General features: G+C 37.3%; 4 protein-coding genes across 5 annotated transcripts in view; 2 read left to right on the plus strand and 2 right to left on the minus strand.

Moving 5' to 3' along the window:
* rnf38 (ring finger protein 38) overlaps positions 1-5,036 on the plus strand; it is a 45,135-nt gene extending 40,099 nt beyond the window's left edge. The window contains exons 10-13 of the mRNA XM_022681752.2: positions 1,081-1,168; positions 2,511-2,632; positions 3,706-3,805; positions 3,959-5,036. Coding sequence (XP_022537473.2) covers positions 1,081-1,168; positions 2,511-2,632; positions 3,706-3,805; positions 3,959-4,021 — 373 coding nt within the window. The 3' untranslated portion in view covers positions 4,022-5,036. The remainder of the gene's footprint in view (positions 1-1,080; positions 1,169-2,510; positions 2,633-3,705; positions 3,806-3,958) is intronic.
* melk (maternal embryonic leucine zipper kinase) overlaps positions 1-19,209 on the minus strand; it is a 153,651-nt gene that overhangs the window by 104,596 nt on the left and 29,846 nt on the right. The window lies entirely within an intron of this gene.
* The window catches only part of LOC103035206 (thymosin beta-b), a 133,152-nt gene that overhangs the window by 79,957 nt on the left and 33,986 nt on the right, over positions 1-19,209 (minus strand). The gene's annotated exons all lie outside the window — the stretch shown is intronic.
* Positions 12,864-18,192, plus strand: LOC111195194 (uncharacterized). The gene is made up of 3 exons (XM_049472438.1): positions 12,864-12,930; positions 13,238-13,302; positions 16,539-18,192. The coding sequence occupies exons 2-3, from the start codon at positions 13,274-13,276 to the stop codon at positions 18,187-18,189; spliced, it is 1,680 nt and encodes a 559-aa protein (XP_049328395.1). The 5' UTR covers positions 12,864-12,930; positions 13,238-13,273; the 3' UTR covers positions 18,190-18,192.

Here is a 19,209-nt window from a genome sequence, read left to right on the forward strand (position 1 = left end):
AAATTGTTTTGAGCTAACAAATACATCAGCTAAGAGTTAATTCAGTAATTTAGCCCTACACAATGGAGCTCTCAGGGTCTAAAATGCATTCATATTATTAAAGATGTGCGTCGGATTCATTTTAGGTCTACGATAATCAATTTTAATTATGGTTTTAGTTTTTGGTTTTGCTGTCCATGTCGACACTGATGTTTTTAAAATCGTATGGTGAAAACTTTGACTTGAAGGCATGGAAAAGTCATGAAAAAAGTGTAGGAACCCTGTTGATTGAAGTACAGAAGATTTATCAAAATTAAAGCAGTGATCTTAATCTAAGCATTAACCATTTAAAGCAGGGGTGTCCAACATTTTTTTGTTGGGGGCCAGAAGGAGAAATATATTTGAAGTCACGGGCCACAGACTCTGTAATAAAACAAATAATGAAATTTACCACTTTAAATAATACATTTTCCTGATTACTTTCATTTACACACCATTTTACTTGACTAACTATCTTTATCTTTTTGTGACAGTTTTTTGTAAACTAAGATTTTTCAAAATGATGTTTCATTTCATGATGTCTTTTAATACTAAACTCCTTAATTACGGCTACTTCTAGACTTTTTGGCTCGTTTTTCTGCGCTACAACTGAGCACCCTCTCCGCTTTTAGACTCTTTGGCCCGTTTTTCTGAGCTAGAAATGTGCACTCTCTCCACTTTTAGTCTCTTTTGGCCTGTTTTTCTGCGCTAGAAATGCGCACCCTCTCCGCTTTTAGACTCTTTGGCTCGTTTCTGACACCTAGCTTTCAAACTTTGAATCTCATTATAAAAACCTGCTTAACAGCGGGCCAACTTTCATTCTATTTCTAAAATACCTCGCGGGTCACACCAAAAAAGGAAACGGGACGCAAATGGCCCGCGGGCCGTAGTTTGGACACCCTTGATTTAAAGCAAGCAAAGCAAAGAAATGTCCTAGAAACTGCTTAGAACCATAACACCACCTGGAACAGCATAGCAATTAATTTATTTTTTAATGATCCTGCAATCACATACTGTGCCGTAGAATCACATACTGAATGTTTTCTCTTTTGTTCTCCACAGGTCTGTTCTTCCAGTGCAGCCCACAGCTGTGGGTCCTGCCATCAGCTTAGAGCTGGACGTAGATGATGGAGAAGTGGAGAATTACGAGGTGAGGTTTCTAAATTCAGTGTAATTAAACAAACATAGCACTGAAGACTGCTAACTAATTTAACTAGAAATACTCGAGTGGAAGGAATCAGTGTGGAGGCTGTGGGTGAAAATAAGTGGAAGTTAATGAGAAGAGTGAGCGAAAAGCCAAACAAGAACATGCAGCTTGGTGTTTTTAAAAAAATCAGGAGGTTAGAAATGGTAAGTGTAGAATTAAATGGGATAATAAGGGATTCAAAGAAAAAGCTCAATTTAAAACAAGCCTACATTGGTGAGCAAAAGTTCAGTAAATTGGGTAAGCACTTTTGAACCCCATTAACACAATTCTTAATTTAAAAAATGGATTTGAATTAAATATATCTTATTTTTCGGATTTAACACACATTTAATGAACGTCTATTTTCTAGTCTAGTTTTATACATAAGGTGCATCAGATTATAAGGTGGATTAGGCAAAACTAGTAAGAAGGCCTACATTCTAATGGGGAAGAACCTATGTATTCAAAACTAATTCTTTAAAAAAATAAACAATTTCAAAGTCAAATTAGCGCTAAATGTTAATCTACACAGATTTCTCTCCTGGATTACTGGATGAGTAAAGCGTTTCCGTTTATTTTCATTAAACTTAAATTTCCAATATTTTGTATAAGGGTGAGTTTTCTGTGAAGTTTCTTTAAAACTAAGGCTGGGTGCAGCAGCATTACCATTAGTCGCTAACCATAGTGCTAGCGGGATGTAAATACCACCCGAACACTCGGGGTTCTTCAGTCTAGCACGATCAGCTAGCGGTTGTCGCAGTCCACTACAGTCCAATATATTCGCCTCTGAACAGCGAAAGAACTAGTGCTGCAGTTAGCGGCTAATGCTAATGCTAATGCTGCTGCACCCAGCCTTAGTGCTGGAGAAACTTCACTTTAAAAAACTCACTCTTTTATAACGCTGTACTGCAGCGGAGTGGCTTTATTACTCTATAATACCTGACCTGTAGAATTCATACCTAAATAAAGGGCATCGGATTATAAGACGCACTATCAATTGTTTGGAAAATTAAAAGATTTTAAGTGCGCCTTATAGTGCAAAAGAATGTAAAATATATATAGTCTGCATACAAGCCCAGATCTTCCGATCAGACTGAACAGTCCCTAATTAGAAAAAAAAAAAAATTTACATGTTCAAAAAAGCTAATGGAAGATTTTTTTTTATATGTATAAAAAGCAGAGCATTGTGGTCCATCTGTTGATTAGTTTGTTAGTTAGCGTAAGCTGTAAAGGCACTAAATATGGTATTAAATGTGCTTGAATGTGTTTTTTAAAGCTTCTTATTCGTTTTATGACTGTTTTCTAGGCTCTGTTGAACCTGGCCGAGCGTCTTGGGGAAGCCAAACCACGTGGTCTGACTAAAGCTGATATAGAACAGCTGCCTTCCTACAGATTCAACCCCAGCAATCACCAGTCTGAGCAGACCCTGTGAGTAGAAAACACACACATATACAATTAGTGCACTGGTTCTCCTAAAAATCATGCTCAGCATTATGAGGTAGAGTAACCTGGAATGTTCAGCTTTCAGATAACAGCTGTGTTGAACTTTTCGAGAGTTAATTGATTTGAACTTGTGCTCTTAATGTGTTTGAGAGCATCAGTTGTGTTTTAAGATATGATGCTTAGTCAGTCCGAAAGATTTCAAGAACTTTTCTCAAGAAATGGTGAAACTGGCACTCATCAGGACTGCCCGAAAAAAGGAAGACCAAAAGTTATTTTAGTTAATCAGAGTCACCAGCCTCAGAAACTTCTAAAAGTTAACAGCAACCCAGATAAGAGTTTAATTTTTTTTTTGGTTTGTTTATCACTTTTAAGTTACTACATGATTTCTCCTGTGTTCCTTCATAGTTGTGAATAAGTTGATGCCAAAATTTAAACTTTATGGTTATTTTTTGAGTCTCAAACAAACTGAAACATGTTTTGGGATATGTTATAGCAGTTATGGAATACACTGCAAGATGAATTAAATACAAGTCTGCCATCTAGTGGTCTGTAGGGTTTATTTATATATATATATATATATATATATATGCACTAGAAATGCGCACTCTCTCCGCTTTTAGACTCTTTTGCTCAGTTTTTCTGCGCTAGAAATGCGCACCCTCTCTGACTCTTTGGCCCGTTTCTGACACCTAGCGTTCAAACTTTGAATCTCACATTATAAAAACCTGCTTAACAGCGGGGCAACTTTCATTCTATTTCTAAAATTCCTCGCGGGCCGCTTCAAAAAAGGAAACGGGACCCAATGGCCCGTAGTTTGGACGCCCCTGCTTTAGACCACTACCGTGTTTTGTTCTTTTGAAACTCCTTTGGATTTTTTTTAATTATGATCTTCTTATATTTATTAAAGTGTTTCATCCACTGTATTAAAGTGAACAGACTTTGCCATGAAAGCCAGAAGACAATATTGCAGTTAAGAAATGGTTGAAACATGTTCATTATTGCTTTATTAAAGAATCCCTGTTCTTAAGCTCTGTCTCTGTGTTTGCGTGTGTTCGCAGGTGTGTGGTGTGTATGTGTGACTTTGAGTCTCGTCAGCTGCTGCGAGTTCTGCCCTGCAATCATGAGTTCCATGCCAAGTGTGTCGACAAGTGGCTCAAGGTGAGTTAAGCAAAACTATGAGGGTAGAATTAAATCAGAAAACACTTTACAGCATTTACATTTTTGGTCACAAGTTGAATGAATGAAGTGAATAACGATTTTTTTAAGTTTCACCTCCTGATTTATCTCTGCTCCTTCCTTTCTGCTCCTCAGGCTAACAGAACCTGCCCTATCTGCCGAGCGGACGCCTCCGAAGTCCAGCGGGATTCCGAGTGATGATCCCGGCCCGCTTCCCGCTCATAGACGTGCGCACACACCCCTGTACACACCACTGTTTTCACCACAGGATCACATTGCCCTGTGCAGCCAGCTGGACTCCAGAACTTGTCAAATCTTTCCACACACTGGACTTTTCACCCCATCTCCTGTTGCATCGAGTTCTTTTGATATATATATATATATATAAGACAGACACACACTCCTACAACACACACACATTCTCTCTCTCTCTCATACACACACAATACATACAAACACATGTATACAAACACAGACAGACACGCCCCTTTCAAAACTCTTCTAATGCTTCTGTGACGAGCTTCCTTCTTTTGTGCTGTGCTGAGAAACAACTGAACAAGCACAAGTACGTACACACACACACGCACACACACACACACACACACATACACACACTCTCTCTCTGAAGTCACCTCTACACATCTCCAGTTACAATGGTTACTAACGCCATGAGTCCAAAGATTCCAATGGTTCATATGTTTTGTCTGGATTAGGTCACTCCAACCACTGCCATTACTGTTTATTACTTATTAATTTAATTGTATTTTTTGTTTTATTGTTATTTTTTCTTTTGTTTATTATTATTTTTTTCCTTTTGTTGTTTTTTTTGTTTGTTTGCTTGATTTTTGGGGGTACAGGGTGGTTGCAGTCTTCGCTGTATGTTTGCGTAAGTACATGAACGTGTGTGTGAGTGAGTGTGTGTGTGTGTGCGCACGTGTGTGTGTATTCAGATACGTGTACTAACATTCCCTAGCATGTGAGCACACTGGAGGTGTGAAGGTAGCTCGTCACGAAAGAGAGGACGCTGACAATTGCGTGCATGTGCTTTTTATACTCTACCAATAAAGAAAAAAATAGTATATATAAATAAAATATATATATATACATATATGTATATATATATGTGTTTGTATATATATGTATGTATCAACATAGAGGGACAGAATAACACAATTTATACGTTTTAAAGAAGAGAAATTGTTTCCCCTGTCCAAAAAAAAAAAAAAAACAGATAATAAACGAGGGGAAAATAACAGCAAATTGTATATATATATATATATATATATATATATATATATATATATATATATAAAAAAGTTGGGCTTTTGTTTTGTTTTCGATTGGGTTTTTTTTTTCTTTTCTTTTGTTTTTTTTTTGCTGAAATATGATGATCTAGCAGTCTTATAGATTTGGAATACTGTGAGGTTTGTGTGTGTGTGAGAGTAAAAGAGTGAAAGTGTGTGTGTGTGTGTGTGTGTGTGTGTGTGAGAGAGTGTGTGTGTTGGCGCATCATTGGTTATTTTTGTGTGTGTGTGTGTGTTATTTATCCTGTATGTGTGGTACAGAACACTGGCTTTACCGCTCTCCCTTTTGTTTTGTTTTTTCGTTTTCTTTCTCCCCTTTCTCCTCCCTTCTCATCTTGTCTCCATATGCATGGCTGTCACTTCCAAGGCGCGTGATTAAACAGGTTAAACGGGTTAAACAGGGGCAAAGTGGGCGTGCTTCAATGTAGCACACATCAGTCACTTTTTTTTTTTTAATTTTTTTTTTTTTTTTTCGATTGACGGTTCGTCATTGTTTTTTTTTTGTTTTGTTTTTCTCACAAACTAGTCCTAGGTTTTTATACGGATGTTGTTTTATACGGTTGTGGGGGAGGGGTTCCTTTGAGGATCGCTTTGAGAGCCACCTCCATAGAGCATCCTTTCTTTTTTTTTTTTACTTTTCATTGCTTTTTCATTTCCTTCTTTCTGTTTTCTAGGACAGCTACAGAACGCTGTTGTCTTCCTTACAAATGACTCCAGATTGGTCTTATTAAAGTGGAAGTTTAAGGCGATGTGCATCCACAACGATTCAAGGGAGAATTGTCATTAAAAGCACCCCGTTTTTACGAGATCTGAAAGGAATAAAGAAACAGGTCAGTCCAGAAGCTACTAGTGTTGCTAATTAAATGAAATTGAATGAAAGCGATTCAGCATTTTTTTGTTTGTTTGTTTTTGTTTTTTTTAAGCTCAGGCCCTTTTCCAGTGCATCTGATTCAGTATTTATTTTTTTAAAGGCAGGCGTGATTTAAAGATCTGAACTTTCCAGATTTGACTGATTAACAGTTCATTTTAGAAGGTTGTAGCGCGTTATAGCTTCAAACAGCATAGTTTAGATTACTTTACTTTATAATAGCTTACTTTACCTTAGTGAGTATTATCTCAAATACTCACTGCCTTGATGATAAACTAGCTGCACATGAACCCCTGAGTATGAATTAAAATAATTTTGTGGGAAAAAAAAAATAAAATGACCCAGCTTACGTTTAGGAAACCTCAGCTGAAGCTGAGTGCTTACTTGTTTTTGGTCATTTCTCAGTTTGTTCATGTTTCTAAAGGGTAGCCACTCGATTTCGGTCTAAAATTAACTGTTGTGTTAGCCACATACGATGCTTTGTGATGAACTGGTTGATGAACTTAAGAGAGGAGAAGAAGAAAAGGAAAGGAAAAGAAAGAAAAGGAAGCCAATTTTGTTTGAGTTTGTTCGTTTTTTTTTTAGTTTGTAAGAATTTACCTGAATCAGCATTAAAAAAAAAAGCTAATGTGTCATTCGCGTATCGTTTTTTGTTTTCAGTTAGTCATCTACTCATACTGATGATGATGATACAATTCCAATATCGGCACGCATCCCTGTTTAATTGTCCGTTTTCATTCCGTTTAGCACCTTCAGCGCGCACTGCCGTTCATATCGCACTGAGCAGAAAGCATTCAGTTCAGCTTTTTTTATTATTTTTTTTTCCTACGTTTTTTCAACGTCATGATCAATCTCCAGTTAGCACAGGGATATAGATATAAATATATATATATGTGTGTGTGTGTGTGTGTGTACACAAGTGTGTGTTTGCATTGGAAAGCCACAAGTAGAGGCACATGGGTAGAACGGAGGTCGGTACAGGGAAGCACATGGTATCGGTTAAAAAAGAAAAAAATGATAAAGGGATACAAACGCACTACAAAAAAAAAAAAGCAGGGAAGAATGCTCAGTGTCGATTCCACGGTCAGGCCTTTAAAATTCTGCTTTCTTTTATTTTCTTTTCCTCTTCTGTCTTTCCTTTCCATCATATCCATATGCCTCGCCCACAGACATGCTCTGTTGTAGCAAAGAAACTCCATTTTCCACTTAGTGTGACATTTTGCGAAGATGCAAAGCTGCAAAGCTAAACTCTGAACTCTAAACATCGAAAAGCATGGACGCATCTCTCTTCCTCTTCCAGCAACTTCTCTTCCCTTTTTGACGATTGTGTAAAAACGAAAGCCCCTTATTAAGCTGCCATAGACGCTTCGTAAGGTTGTCATAAGCATTTACAGTTTGTTTTTTTCGGTCTCTTTGTTTGTTTGTTTGTCAAACGACGTGCCACTGACTCACACTGACCCAAGCGCGTGTGAAGGTGCGTGTGAATGAACTGCGATAAAAAGGTTATAAGTGGTCCTAACAGCCTCCCTACATCACGCTATGCAGGCTCTATGGCTGGGCTGTGTGAGAACATAAAGATCATAAAGAGTCATAAAGGCTTTGAGCGTAGCGTCGGCTTGGAAACCCGTAGTGTCTTAACAGCAGATGCCTTTCAGCCATTCTCCAGCGTCTCGTCCAGATCCATGTCATGCGCCTTGTCCTCATCATAATCTCCTCAGTGGTTATAATGACCTCGCGCTCCCGTCATTCAACTGGCTCCACTTCAGACTTCAGGCACGTACAGTAGTACATACGGTTCGGGTCTCGTTACTAAACTTCTTCGTTCTTATCGGTTCCTTTCCTCCCCTCCTGCTTGGTACAATAGCAGTTACCTCATTTTTACTATTTATGGTGTTTTTCGTATTTTTTTCTTTGATTTTATTTTGCCTAAACAAAATATGAGAGCTTCTGATTTTTGTTTTTCTTCTGTTTTGTGTTTTTTTTAATTTTTTTTTTTATGGGTTTTAATTTGTTTTCCATTAAAAATACAATTGTATCATTTAACATGATGTAGTTTCATATGTATAATATCTGTAACCAAAATCATTTGAAGGCTTGATATAAAATTTTTTAACAAACATTTGTACATTTTTTATGAGAGTTATTACTAGTATCGCTTTACTAAGTAGTGCAATGATGATGATTATGATGATGATGATGATAATGATGATTTTTTTTTGTTTTGTTTTGTTTTTTCCTCCAACCCCGATTCCCAGTCTTTTGGATTTCAAAGGGTGGTTCAATAATAAATGTATAATGTTCTCTTCTTCCGTTGCTTGACTTCTATTTCTAATTAGAGCCTGCAACTTTAAATATTTCATACTTTTACTAAAACTTTTACCTATTAGGTACAGACACAGTTTAACTTTTAAAGTTGATAATTTATAGTTTGGTCTTATTTTTTTACTGCAGATTTTAGTAAAGCAGGCAACATAATGGTTTAAACACTGGGTTTTTTATCATGTTTGTGTTTCTCTACGTTAAAAATCTGGTGTGAAATGGACTTGGGTTGTCGTGAAACATGATATCGAGTTTTTTTTTCACCTCCATTCCCTCCCAGCACCTTAAGCCGATGCTCCTAACAGGCTTAAAATGATAGAATGCTAAAACTTTACTTTAAAAATTAGTGATTTTACACCATGAAAAAGCTCAAAGTAGCTCCACACTTCATTGATAGAATTGCAAGGGCTCTGTCATTTTAAATTTAGGCACTGAGAACTTAAAGAACACTGATGGTTTATTAAAACACTGTTTATACACGCAGTACCTTCAGGTAATTCTTTGGGCACCACCATCTTGAAATTAAGTCATGATAAATCAACTGACGATACAAGCGATTAGCGATTAACTTTCAATCACGTTTTTTTCTAATATACTGTAATTCTACCTCCATTATTTAAATGCAAAAGCTAACGTAACCTCTGCTTATATTGTCAAGTTTTTATATCCCCACAGAATTTGTGTTTTAAAATGTTATTCAGCTCTATTTAAAAAGGTGTGGTTATTGTAAAAGGGCTGGTTATGGGCGAGACCAATTACAGACCATCCGCTCCGCTCTGCAGCCTGTGACCTCGAGGCAGCCCTCAGGGGCGGGGTTATTTAAATGAGTAGGCTGCTCTCCACAGTCTTTCTCCTTCCTCTGGTCTCTACTGCGCTCTACAGACTCGGGTTTCAGGATCGCCAACATGGCGGAAGATTTTGGCTTCATTTTCATTGAATGAATGGGAACGGAGACACAACGTCCATCTTTTTTACAGTCTCTGGGACAGATTGTTTTAAGGTTGGAGGTAAGAAAGTTGTTTTAAGTCATATTTTTATATAAAGCACTATTTTACCTCCTAAGACCTGGCATCCACATGTGTGGACAACACATTTTGGGTTGTCTAGATCAGAACACTAACTTTTGCTTTACAAGGGCCTGGTGTCCTCTTATGAGGCCATTATACTGTCACCTAGTGGTGGTAGAAGAGTTTCAGCCCTCTTTACTCTGAACCCCCTAAATAGAGTCCAGTGCAATCAATTGCCTTCAGAAGTCACTAAATGAGTTAATAAAGTGCAGCTGTGTGTAATTTAGTCTCAGTATAAACAAACACCTGTTCTGTAAAGACCTCAGTGGTTTGTTAGAGAACACTAGTAAACAAACATCACCATGATGACCAAGGACCAACCCACCAGACAGATTAGAGGTAAAGATGTGGGGAAGTTTAAAGCAGGGTTAGGTTATAAAAACATATCCCAAGCTTTGAGTATCCCAAAGAGCACTGTTCAATCCATCATCCAAAAATGGAAAAAGTATTCTACAACTACAAACCTACCAAGACATGGCCAGAGATTGCTGATCAGAGAAGCAGCCAAGAGGAACATGGTCACTCTGGAGGAGCTGCAGAGATCCACAGCTCAGGTAGGAGAATCCACTGTTTAAAAGAAAGAATGACATAAAAAGTGCTGTTTGTACAACAAACGTGGAAAAAGGTTCTGTGGTCAGATGAGACCAAAGTTCAACTTTCAACCTTTTCAACCTAAATGCAAAGCGCTTTGTGTGGCAGAAAAGTAACACCGCTCATCACCCTCAACACACCATCCCCGCTGTGAAACATGGTGGTGGCAGCATCATGCTGTAGAGATGATTTTCTTCAGCAAGGACAAAGAAGCTGCTCAGAGTTGACGAAAAGATGGATGGAGATAAATACAGAGAAATCCTGGAAGAAAACCACAATGTTGGAGGCTGCAAAAAAACTTGAGGCTGGGATGTGTGTGCGCTAATCGTGAGACTGTGATTGTTGACGGGGTGGGGGTGGGGGGGGGGGGGTTCTTAGTGTCTGCTCTCACTGAGGCGGCTCAGGGATTATGTCACACGCAGCGCCGTTCGCAGTGCCCTAGTGCCTGTAAACTTAATGGTCCAATGAAGGTCCTTGAAAACCTGGATATTTCCTCACTTTTTGAAAAAAAAACCCGGGACGCCCGGGACAGGACGTGAAATACGGACATGTCCCGGGAAATATGGACGTTTGGTCACCCTATGTAAGGTGACCAAATGTGACAAAGTTCAAGGGGTATGAGTACTTTTGCAAGCCACTGTATATCTGTAATATGCATGCATTAGAATATTATGGACATAAATCTTACATTATCTATTGGAGGTTGATCATGGTGTTGATTAGAGTGTTCTTGCCTGTTCCAGTTTCTCCCACCATCAGTATAGTTTTATTTTGCATATGGCATTTTGCTGTCCAAACATTATTTTAGTAATTCAAATTTTAGAGGTTCAAACATCTAAAATCTTATGCTTTTACATGTATTTTATTAATTATATGTTCCTCAGTGGAGAACACTTGAGGGAAAATTGTGTGTGTCAGAGGAGCTCTTGGCTAATCCCTTGCAGGAAACCCTTTCAGGAACCCCCCCCCCCCCCCCCAATCTTATTCCATGCAAAGAACAATACCCAGTTCTTGTAAACAATACAAACTTGTTTTGCTTGGATTTATTATTGATAGCCCATTGTGTGTTTAATAGCAGCAGCAGCTGCATGGTACATGTGGTCTCCTGCGTGCAAAACATTTTCATTTTTTCATTCAGGTTACTGCATGCTAACCCTGTTCATTGTTCAATGAAGAAAATGTCCAGAATAAAGAAAAGTTTATCCAGTAAGAAAGGAGACTTTGTAGCATGTAAGTGAAAGGGAGCAGCAGGTGTTAGCAGACTGAATTTTATGCAATAAAATCTTCAGATTATCACAGCAGCAGTTTAGAGTGTGTCAAACCACTGCAAAGGCAGGAAGGACTGTTCTGCTAAATATTTACAGCTAGCCAAGTACAGCCTGAGTACTGTTCTGCTAAATCAGGGGTGTCCAAACTACGGCCCGCGGGCCATTTGCGGCCCGTTTCCTTTTTTTTTTTTTCTTTTTTAGAAATAGAATGAAAGTTGGCCCGCTGTTAAGCAGCTTTTTATAATGTGAGATTCAAAGTTTGAACGCTAGGTGTCAGAAACGGGCCAAAGTGCGCATTTCTAGCGCAGAAAAACAAGGCAAAAGAGTCTAAAAGCGGAGAGAGTGCGCATTTCTAGCGCAGAAAAACGGGGCAAAGAGTCTAAAAGCGGAGAGGGTGCGCATTTCTAGTGCAGAAAAACGGGGTAAAAGAGTCTAAAAGTGGAGAGAGTGCGCATTTCTAGCGCAGAAAAACGGGGCAAAGAGTCTAAAAGCGGAGAGAGTGTGCATTTCTAGCGCAGAAAAACGGGGCAAAGAGTCTAAAAGCGGAGAGGGTGCGCATTTCTAGTGCAGAAAAACGGGGCAAAGAGTCTAAAAGTTGCCGTAATTAAGGAGTTTAATATTAATGATCATCATGAAATGAAACATCAATTTGAAAAATCTTAGTTTACACAACACTGTCAAAGATAGATAAAGATAGTAAGTCAAGTAAAATGGTGTGTAAATGAAAGTAATCAGGAAAATGTATTATTTAAATTGGTATATTTCATTGTTTGTTTTATTACAGAGTCTGTGGCCCGTGACTTCAAATATATTTCTCCTTCTGGCCCCCAACAAAAAAAGTTTGGACACCCCTGTGCTAAATAGTTACAGCTAGCCAAGTACAGCCTGAGTACTGATCTATTCAAACATTTACAGCTAGCCAAGTACAATCCGTGTAATATTCTATTAAAACATTTGCGGCTAGTCAAATACAGCCCAAGTAATGTTCCAATTAGACGTTTGCAGCTTGTCAAGTGCAGCCCAAGTAGTGTCCCGCTCAATCTATTACAGTTAGCTAAGTACAGCCCAATGCAGGTTTGTTTAATTTTCATGTCTTGCTACAGAAGCTCAGTGGGATTTAGGTATTTAGGACTGTGGCTGGGTCATTCTAAAACATTCCACTGTAGCTCTGGTTGTATGTTTAGGGTCATCGTCTTGCTGGAAGGTGAATCTTCTTCCCAGACTCAAGTGTTTTGCAGCCTCCAACAGTGTGGTTTTCTTCCAGGATTACCCTGTATTTAGCTCCATCCATCTTCCCATCCACTCTGACCAGCTTCCCTGTCCCTGAAGAATACCAATACAGTATTCGTCTTTTTTTTTTTTACTAACATTTTTATGTTGAATTTTCAGTAACTAAATTACTACAGAATGTGTGTATGTTGTAGTCTTAAATAGCTTAAGCAATAAGCTCAAAATTGATGCTGATCTCCTGCAGGAAACTTCCAATCCCCTCCACCCAATTTGGTTTCCTACTCCGTGCAAAGAAAAACACCCGGTTCTCCTAAACTATGTGATGTTTTTGAATATATGCCAGCCACCACATCCCGCCCACCGAGACGGATAAGAGTATAAAAGATTTTCTCAGTAGCCTGAGCAGCAGATGTTCGGTCTACACCTGAATTTACCAACTACCTGAATGTACCGACAACAGGCAAGTTGTTCCTGAAATTAGTATTTTATGTTGTATTTTTCAGTAGAAAATAGTTTATATATATATACTCTTTAATAGTTACAGCTAGTTATGCTCTCTGGGTAATGAGTCAAAGACATATTACATATCAATGGTTGTTCTGATGACCTTTTTTCCCACTCAATAGATGAAATAATGTCTAAAAAATCATTCTCATAATTCACTGAAGTAAAATATCTAGTGAGTAAGTACATTGCCGGATGGTTATAATAGGGACAAACTCTACAGTCATATCACTGTTAGTAAAATTCTCATTTGTATTAAACAGATTCAAAAGCGTAATCCACATCTTCTGTGATCTGTGATGAAGAAAACCATAATCATGGCCACCAGGTGAGTAAAAAAAATATAAATCTTAATATTTCACAATAATTGAACTGAATGCACTGTGATGCTGCTCAGCAATACTGCATCAGCAGCAGCTCTAAAAGAGGCGGAGTCTGACTTCACATGTATCGGAGGAGGCATGTGCTAGCCTTCACCCTACTTGTGTTGTGTGTGTCATCACTAGTAATGGGGGATATACAGCTGAGGGGCAGCTGAATGGGTGGGACCATTGGCCTAGCTAAATTCTGAGAGAAATGGGAAAAAATTATATAAATAATATTATTTAAGCAATAGAACACGAAAGGGAGTGTGTTATCACGAATAACATCACAACATATCAACATATTCGTGATAACACACAACCTCGAGTGTTCTATTGCTTTCATACAACAGTTTATTTTTTACAAAATGAATAAATAAAATAAATCAAAGAACTTTAAGAAATTCAGTTTGAATATGCTTTAATATGGACTGTGCCTTCCGCCAAAAACGTAGTTCCACAACAACTGAACTGTAACAGAACTGAAACTGAACTACAAAACGGTGTATGGTTCATACAGACTAACACCACGAAAGTTAGCTTGAAAGCAAAATTGGGAATAAGTGAAGATGGTAATGTTAGGAGCGTGAAATAACGCTAATACTCTCCTCTCCTGCTCCGCGGAGTCGTCTTCAGGTGAACGCTGCGCATTTTTTGAGCATTTCTGCTTTCTGTTTTGCTGGGTGGTGTTGGTTTTAGCTAGCCGGCTGGACTGTGGTTAGGTTAGCGTAGCTTGCTTTTTAGCTCAGCATTAACTTAGCTTAGCCTAGCCTGGCTGGTTAAGTTAGCGTTCAGGCTCTCAGACGGCATTAGCCGAGCGATTTTCTTTCCTTTTTTTCCACGAAAGACGAGCCAGCGCCGCGGGCTGTGGGCGAGCGTGCCGCGGCTGAGCGCTAGCCTGAGCTAAGCTAACGCTGCAGCTGGTGTCCTGTGTGTATATACGCCGTTACTCGGCAAAGCGTCGGCGGAGTGATACAAGTTTAGTGTGAGAAGGCCGTGATGTTATCACGAAATATCATCGCGGCTAGATCACTTCTCAACCAATCAGATTGTGAGGTCGGAACTAACTGTTGTATAAAAATAAATAATAATAATATTAAATTGTAGTCCCGCCCTCAACAAAGACATTCTAGAGCATAATTACTGTTAAACCGCTTAATATGACAAATATTTGAATAAAAAAACACATGAATATGGCATACTCACATTAAATACATAAAATACAATTTGTCCTACATATACAATTGAATAAAAATGCCTCTATTATAGATACAAAGAGTGGCATTAGACAGAACACCTATTTAAAAGTAGAAGGAGGAGCCTGAATCTAAACCTGGACGTCACAGGTGTGGCATCTTTTTACATTTTAAAGCATGAGCATTTTTTAAAAATAAAGCTTAAATAAAGATGCTCAGCAAATCCATGATTACGCTAGTGCCATCTGCTGTCGACTTTCACTGTCAACACAAAACTGACTTTTGAAAACAATACTCCAGGAACTACAGTGGCCAGTCGATGGCTGTTCTTGTCTCCAACCAAAGACTCGTTATTAACATAAAATAATGTGGAAAAATATGGACACCTCATTAAAAACTTCTTAACATGTTTAAACATATCGACATTTGATCTTATAATTATACATTTTTAAATAGAGTACAGAAATCACAATAATGTTATTCGTTTTTTATATTTATCATATATTTATCTTCAGTATTTCTACTATTATTATTATTATTATTATTATTATTATACATTTACAAAGAGAGTGAAGAAATAACAATAATGTTATTAGTTCTTTTTTCATTTATCATATATCTCTCTTCAGTATTTCAACTATTATTATAATTATTTCAACTATTATTATAATTATACATTTACAAAGAGAGTGAAGAAATAACAATAATATTATTAGTTTTTTCTATTTATCATATATTTATCTTCAGTATTTTAACTATTATTATTATTATTATTATTAATATACATTGACAAAGAGAGTGGAGAAATAACAATAATATTATTAGTTTTTTTATTTATCATATATCTCTCTTCAGTATTTCAACTAATTATTATAAATACATTAGTTGTTTATTACATTTTTTTATTAATTATTCTAAATAAAGTTTTTGATGTTGCTAAAACCTAAAAACTGGCACTCGTGGCACAATTTTGAGAAAATCGCCTTTCTATTAGCCTAGTACACCGAACTAGAAACTCATTCTCTGCTTAAAACTCAGTTAGCAATTCTAAAACCCACTTTTAGAACTGCACACAGTTCCCAAACATCAATTTACAACTTCCAAATATGCATTATTTATTCTTTATTATTCCCAAAAAACTAATTTTCACACCACTGTACACACGTACACACACACACATGAACACAATAACAAAATCAGTGTATATTCAAAAAAGTTTTTTTTATTTGGCTCAAAATTGGCGGTCCCTGGTGTTTGAGGTGGTGAACTGCATGCAAAATCCCCTTTAACCCTTGTGTGGTGTTCATATTTTTGTTACTCGTTTACTTTGTTACTTGTATTTTAATTCAGCAAAATTAAGCAATTTTACATTAAAATGCTTTACACATGCTTGCTTCACCTAAATTGCAAGCAATATAAACAGCTTACATGGTTAATATTTGCCCTTTACCTTTCTTATGTGACATTTCTTTCAAAAAGTGCTACTCTTTTTTTTTTTATTAGTTTTTTAATAAAATGTAAAAGAAAATGAATTAAACTCAAGATATGAGTAGAAAATTTGTTTAGTTTCAAATTTACAAATGAAGCAATGTTTATTAGCCCTTGGCCAAACATACTGTATGTAATATAAATGTGTGTGTGGGGGGGGGGAGGGGGTACAGTGTGTGTTTATCCAAAATGTGTTTTGATATATGTTTTTCACAAAAAATGAGCCAATGCCAATGAGTTTGAGTTAGAAAAAATATTTTTTTAGTATAATTTGATGAAAAATGAAAACGGGTCCCACAGACCCGAACACCACACAAGGGTTAATTAATATTTAAGATTAAAGACTGGGTCGGGTTACTCGTTAATCTGCGAGTGAGTTCACGTAGTACTTTAGTGACGCACAGGTTTGGGAATTGAATTAATTAATTAATCAATCTTAAGTACGAGTTAACAAAGTTCTAAGTCTTACGAAGCTTTTGGGAAACCCACCCCTGACTCTTTGACTTTTATTTCTGCAGACTGGGCGATGCATCGTCAGCTTTAAATGATCTAATGCAGAAGAGTTTTGAACTCAGTCCAGGTCCACCAGCAGTGCGTCGTCTTCACACATCAAAAAGTAATCTAGATGAGAGTGGCAAGATCAGAAAGTGGACCTTTGGACAGAAATGCTTAAATATGCAGACTAAATATAGTCTGATGGTGGGAGAAACTGGAACAGGCAAGACCACCCTGATCAACACCATGGTCAATTACTATCTGGGGGTGAAGTTTGAGGATAATGTCTGGTTTGAGATCACAGAAGAAGAAAAAATTGATCAAACAGAATCTCAAACATCTGAAATCACTGTGTATGAGATCTTCTCTGAACAGAAATCCTTCTCTCTCACCATCATCGACACTCCAGGATATGGAGACACCAGGGGAATAGATAAGGACATGGAAATTCCTCAGAATCTGCATAAACTGTTTCTACATGAAACTGGAGTGAAGGATCTGGATGCTGTGTGTCTTGTACTGAAAGCATCTCAGAACAGAATCTCAGATGCTCAACGCTACATATTTGAAGGGGTTCTTTCTTTATTCGGTAAAGACATAGGAGAGAACATAGTGCTTTTTATTACACACTCAGATGGATTACCTCCATCAAATGTTCTGAAAGCTGTAGAGAAAGAAAAGATCCCCTGCTGCCACGATGCAGAGAACCAACCTGTTCACTTCCTGTTCAACAACCGTCAGTCAGAGAAACACAGCACGGCGAAAACTAAGCGTGCTGTAAAGATGGCTTGGGAAATGGGGCAGGAGAGTCTGGAGGAGTTTTTTGAATTCCTTAAATCGAAAGTGAGAAAAAGCTTGACTTTGACTGTAAATGTTCTAAAGGAGCGCATCCAGCTTGAGGCCTGTGTTCAGAGTTTGAACGAACGCATTGAGTTCATCGAGGCAAAACAGAGAGAATTGGCTGGAGTTCAGAACGCTCTGAAACACAACAAAGAACAGATTGAGAGAGATAGAAATCACTGTTTTACTATAACAGTGGTTTACAAAGAGAAAGTTGACATTACAGATGTTCCATGGTGGAACAGGAAGGCAACCTGCTGCGAGGAGTGTGAGGAGAACTGCCATGAGTTCGGCTGCTGGCTTGCCCCATTTGCCAAGTGGTGCGAAGTCATAGAAAGTGACCACTGCACTGTGTGCAAGTGTCACTACAGCAAACATAAAAAAGAGGCCAAGAAATATGTCGCAAAGAAAAAAGAGAAAACAGTCACATTTAATGAGCTAAAAAACGAATACAGCAACAAAAACGTCCCTCATGAAAAAAGTGCTTTCAAAAAGGTGGAAACTGAGCATGAAAAAAAGCTGAAAGTCACAGAGGACATGATGAACCTAGAAAGCAGCCTAAAAAAACTCCTGGCTAGGAAAGAACAAGAGAAAAACAGTTCAGTGAAAGAAGCCTATGAAGCAATCATAAAACTGTCTCAGATTGCACTGAAACCAGATTCTGCGTTCACCCTTCGACACCTTGATTTCCTGATTCCTCGTGTTAAAGAAGCTGGAGAAGCAGAGTGCGCTCAGAAACTAAGGAACCTCCAGAAAGATGCAGCTAAAGAATCAACTACATCTACAGTGTGGTATTTAAACAGCATGATGAAGGGTTTCTTCAGTAGAAAATAACAAGGTTTGGCTTTAACACAGTAGAAAAACACCAACAAGAGTACAAATTTATAAAATACAGAAACGACAGCATACAGTTCTTCATCAATTTTGAGAAGTTTTCTGAACACAGTTACTCCAGTGGAAATCTTTTTAGGATTAATACCCACTGATAAGACATATAAACTGTAACGAGTGCAAACACAGTTGTTACACCAAATTTAAGAAGAACTCAAGAAAGTGCTTTTTTAAACCTTTTTCTTTTACTTACATTTATTGATTATACTTTTACTTATATTTTTAGTATATTCTGATCATTTTTATTTTTTACATATTGTTGATGACAAAATTTGGGCTGATTGTCTCATCACATTTATCATGAGGTGTATCATTTTAGTTAATCAATACTATTTAGTGAACATCAGTTACTATACTGACAGATTCAGCATACAGATATAAAAGTTATTCCCTACTCAAGTTTTAAATTTAGTTTTAGAGCTGTTATTTTTGAGTCTCTACATATACATATACATATTTTGGAAGGATGCTTTTATTATTACTTGATTATTTCACTGAAATAGTATTTAGATATTTATAGGTTTAAATATGGGTTTAAGCTTCTCTACCCTCCTCTGACGCTAAAGTCCCTTCTGCTGACATTTCTCTCTATGTATGAATATAACACTGCATATATAATAATGTTACTGGTGTATTGTATGGTGTAGACTAATGTCATATTTACTACTGAACAGCAAAGTGTTCAACATAATGTACTATTTTTAATGTGTGGAAAAGATCAGCATGTCGCTTGTGTTAGGAATTCATACTCAATTATTCTATTTAGCAAAAATAGAAAATAACCATATATTTACTATATGTTGCATGTATACAATATGCTTATGTGGTGTCTATAATTGTTTTTCTTGGGTTTTTAGAAGTCACGTTCTATTTAGCAAAAATAGAAAATAACCATATATTTACTATATGTTGCATGTATACAATATGCTTATGTGGTGTCTATAATTGTTTTTCTTGGGTTTT

This window comes from Astyanax mexicanus, chromosome 25 (genome assembly GCF_023375975.1).
Source record: "Astyanax mexicanus isolate ESR-SI-001 chromosome 25, AstMex3_surface, whole genome shotgun sequence".
Lineage (NCBI taxonomy): Eukaryota > Metazoa > Chordata > Actinopteri > Characiformes > Acestrorhamphidae > Astyanax > Astyanax mexicanus.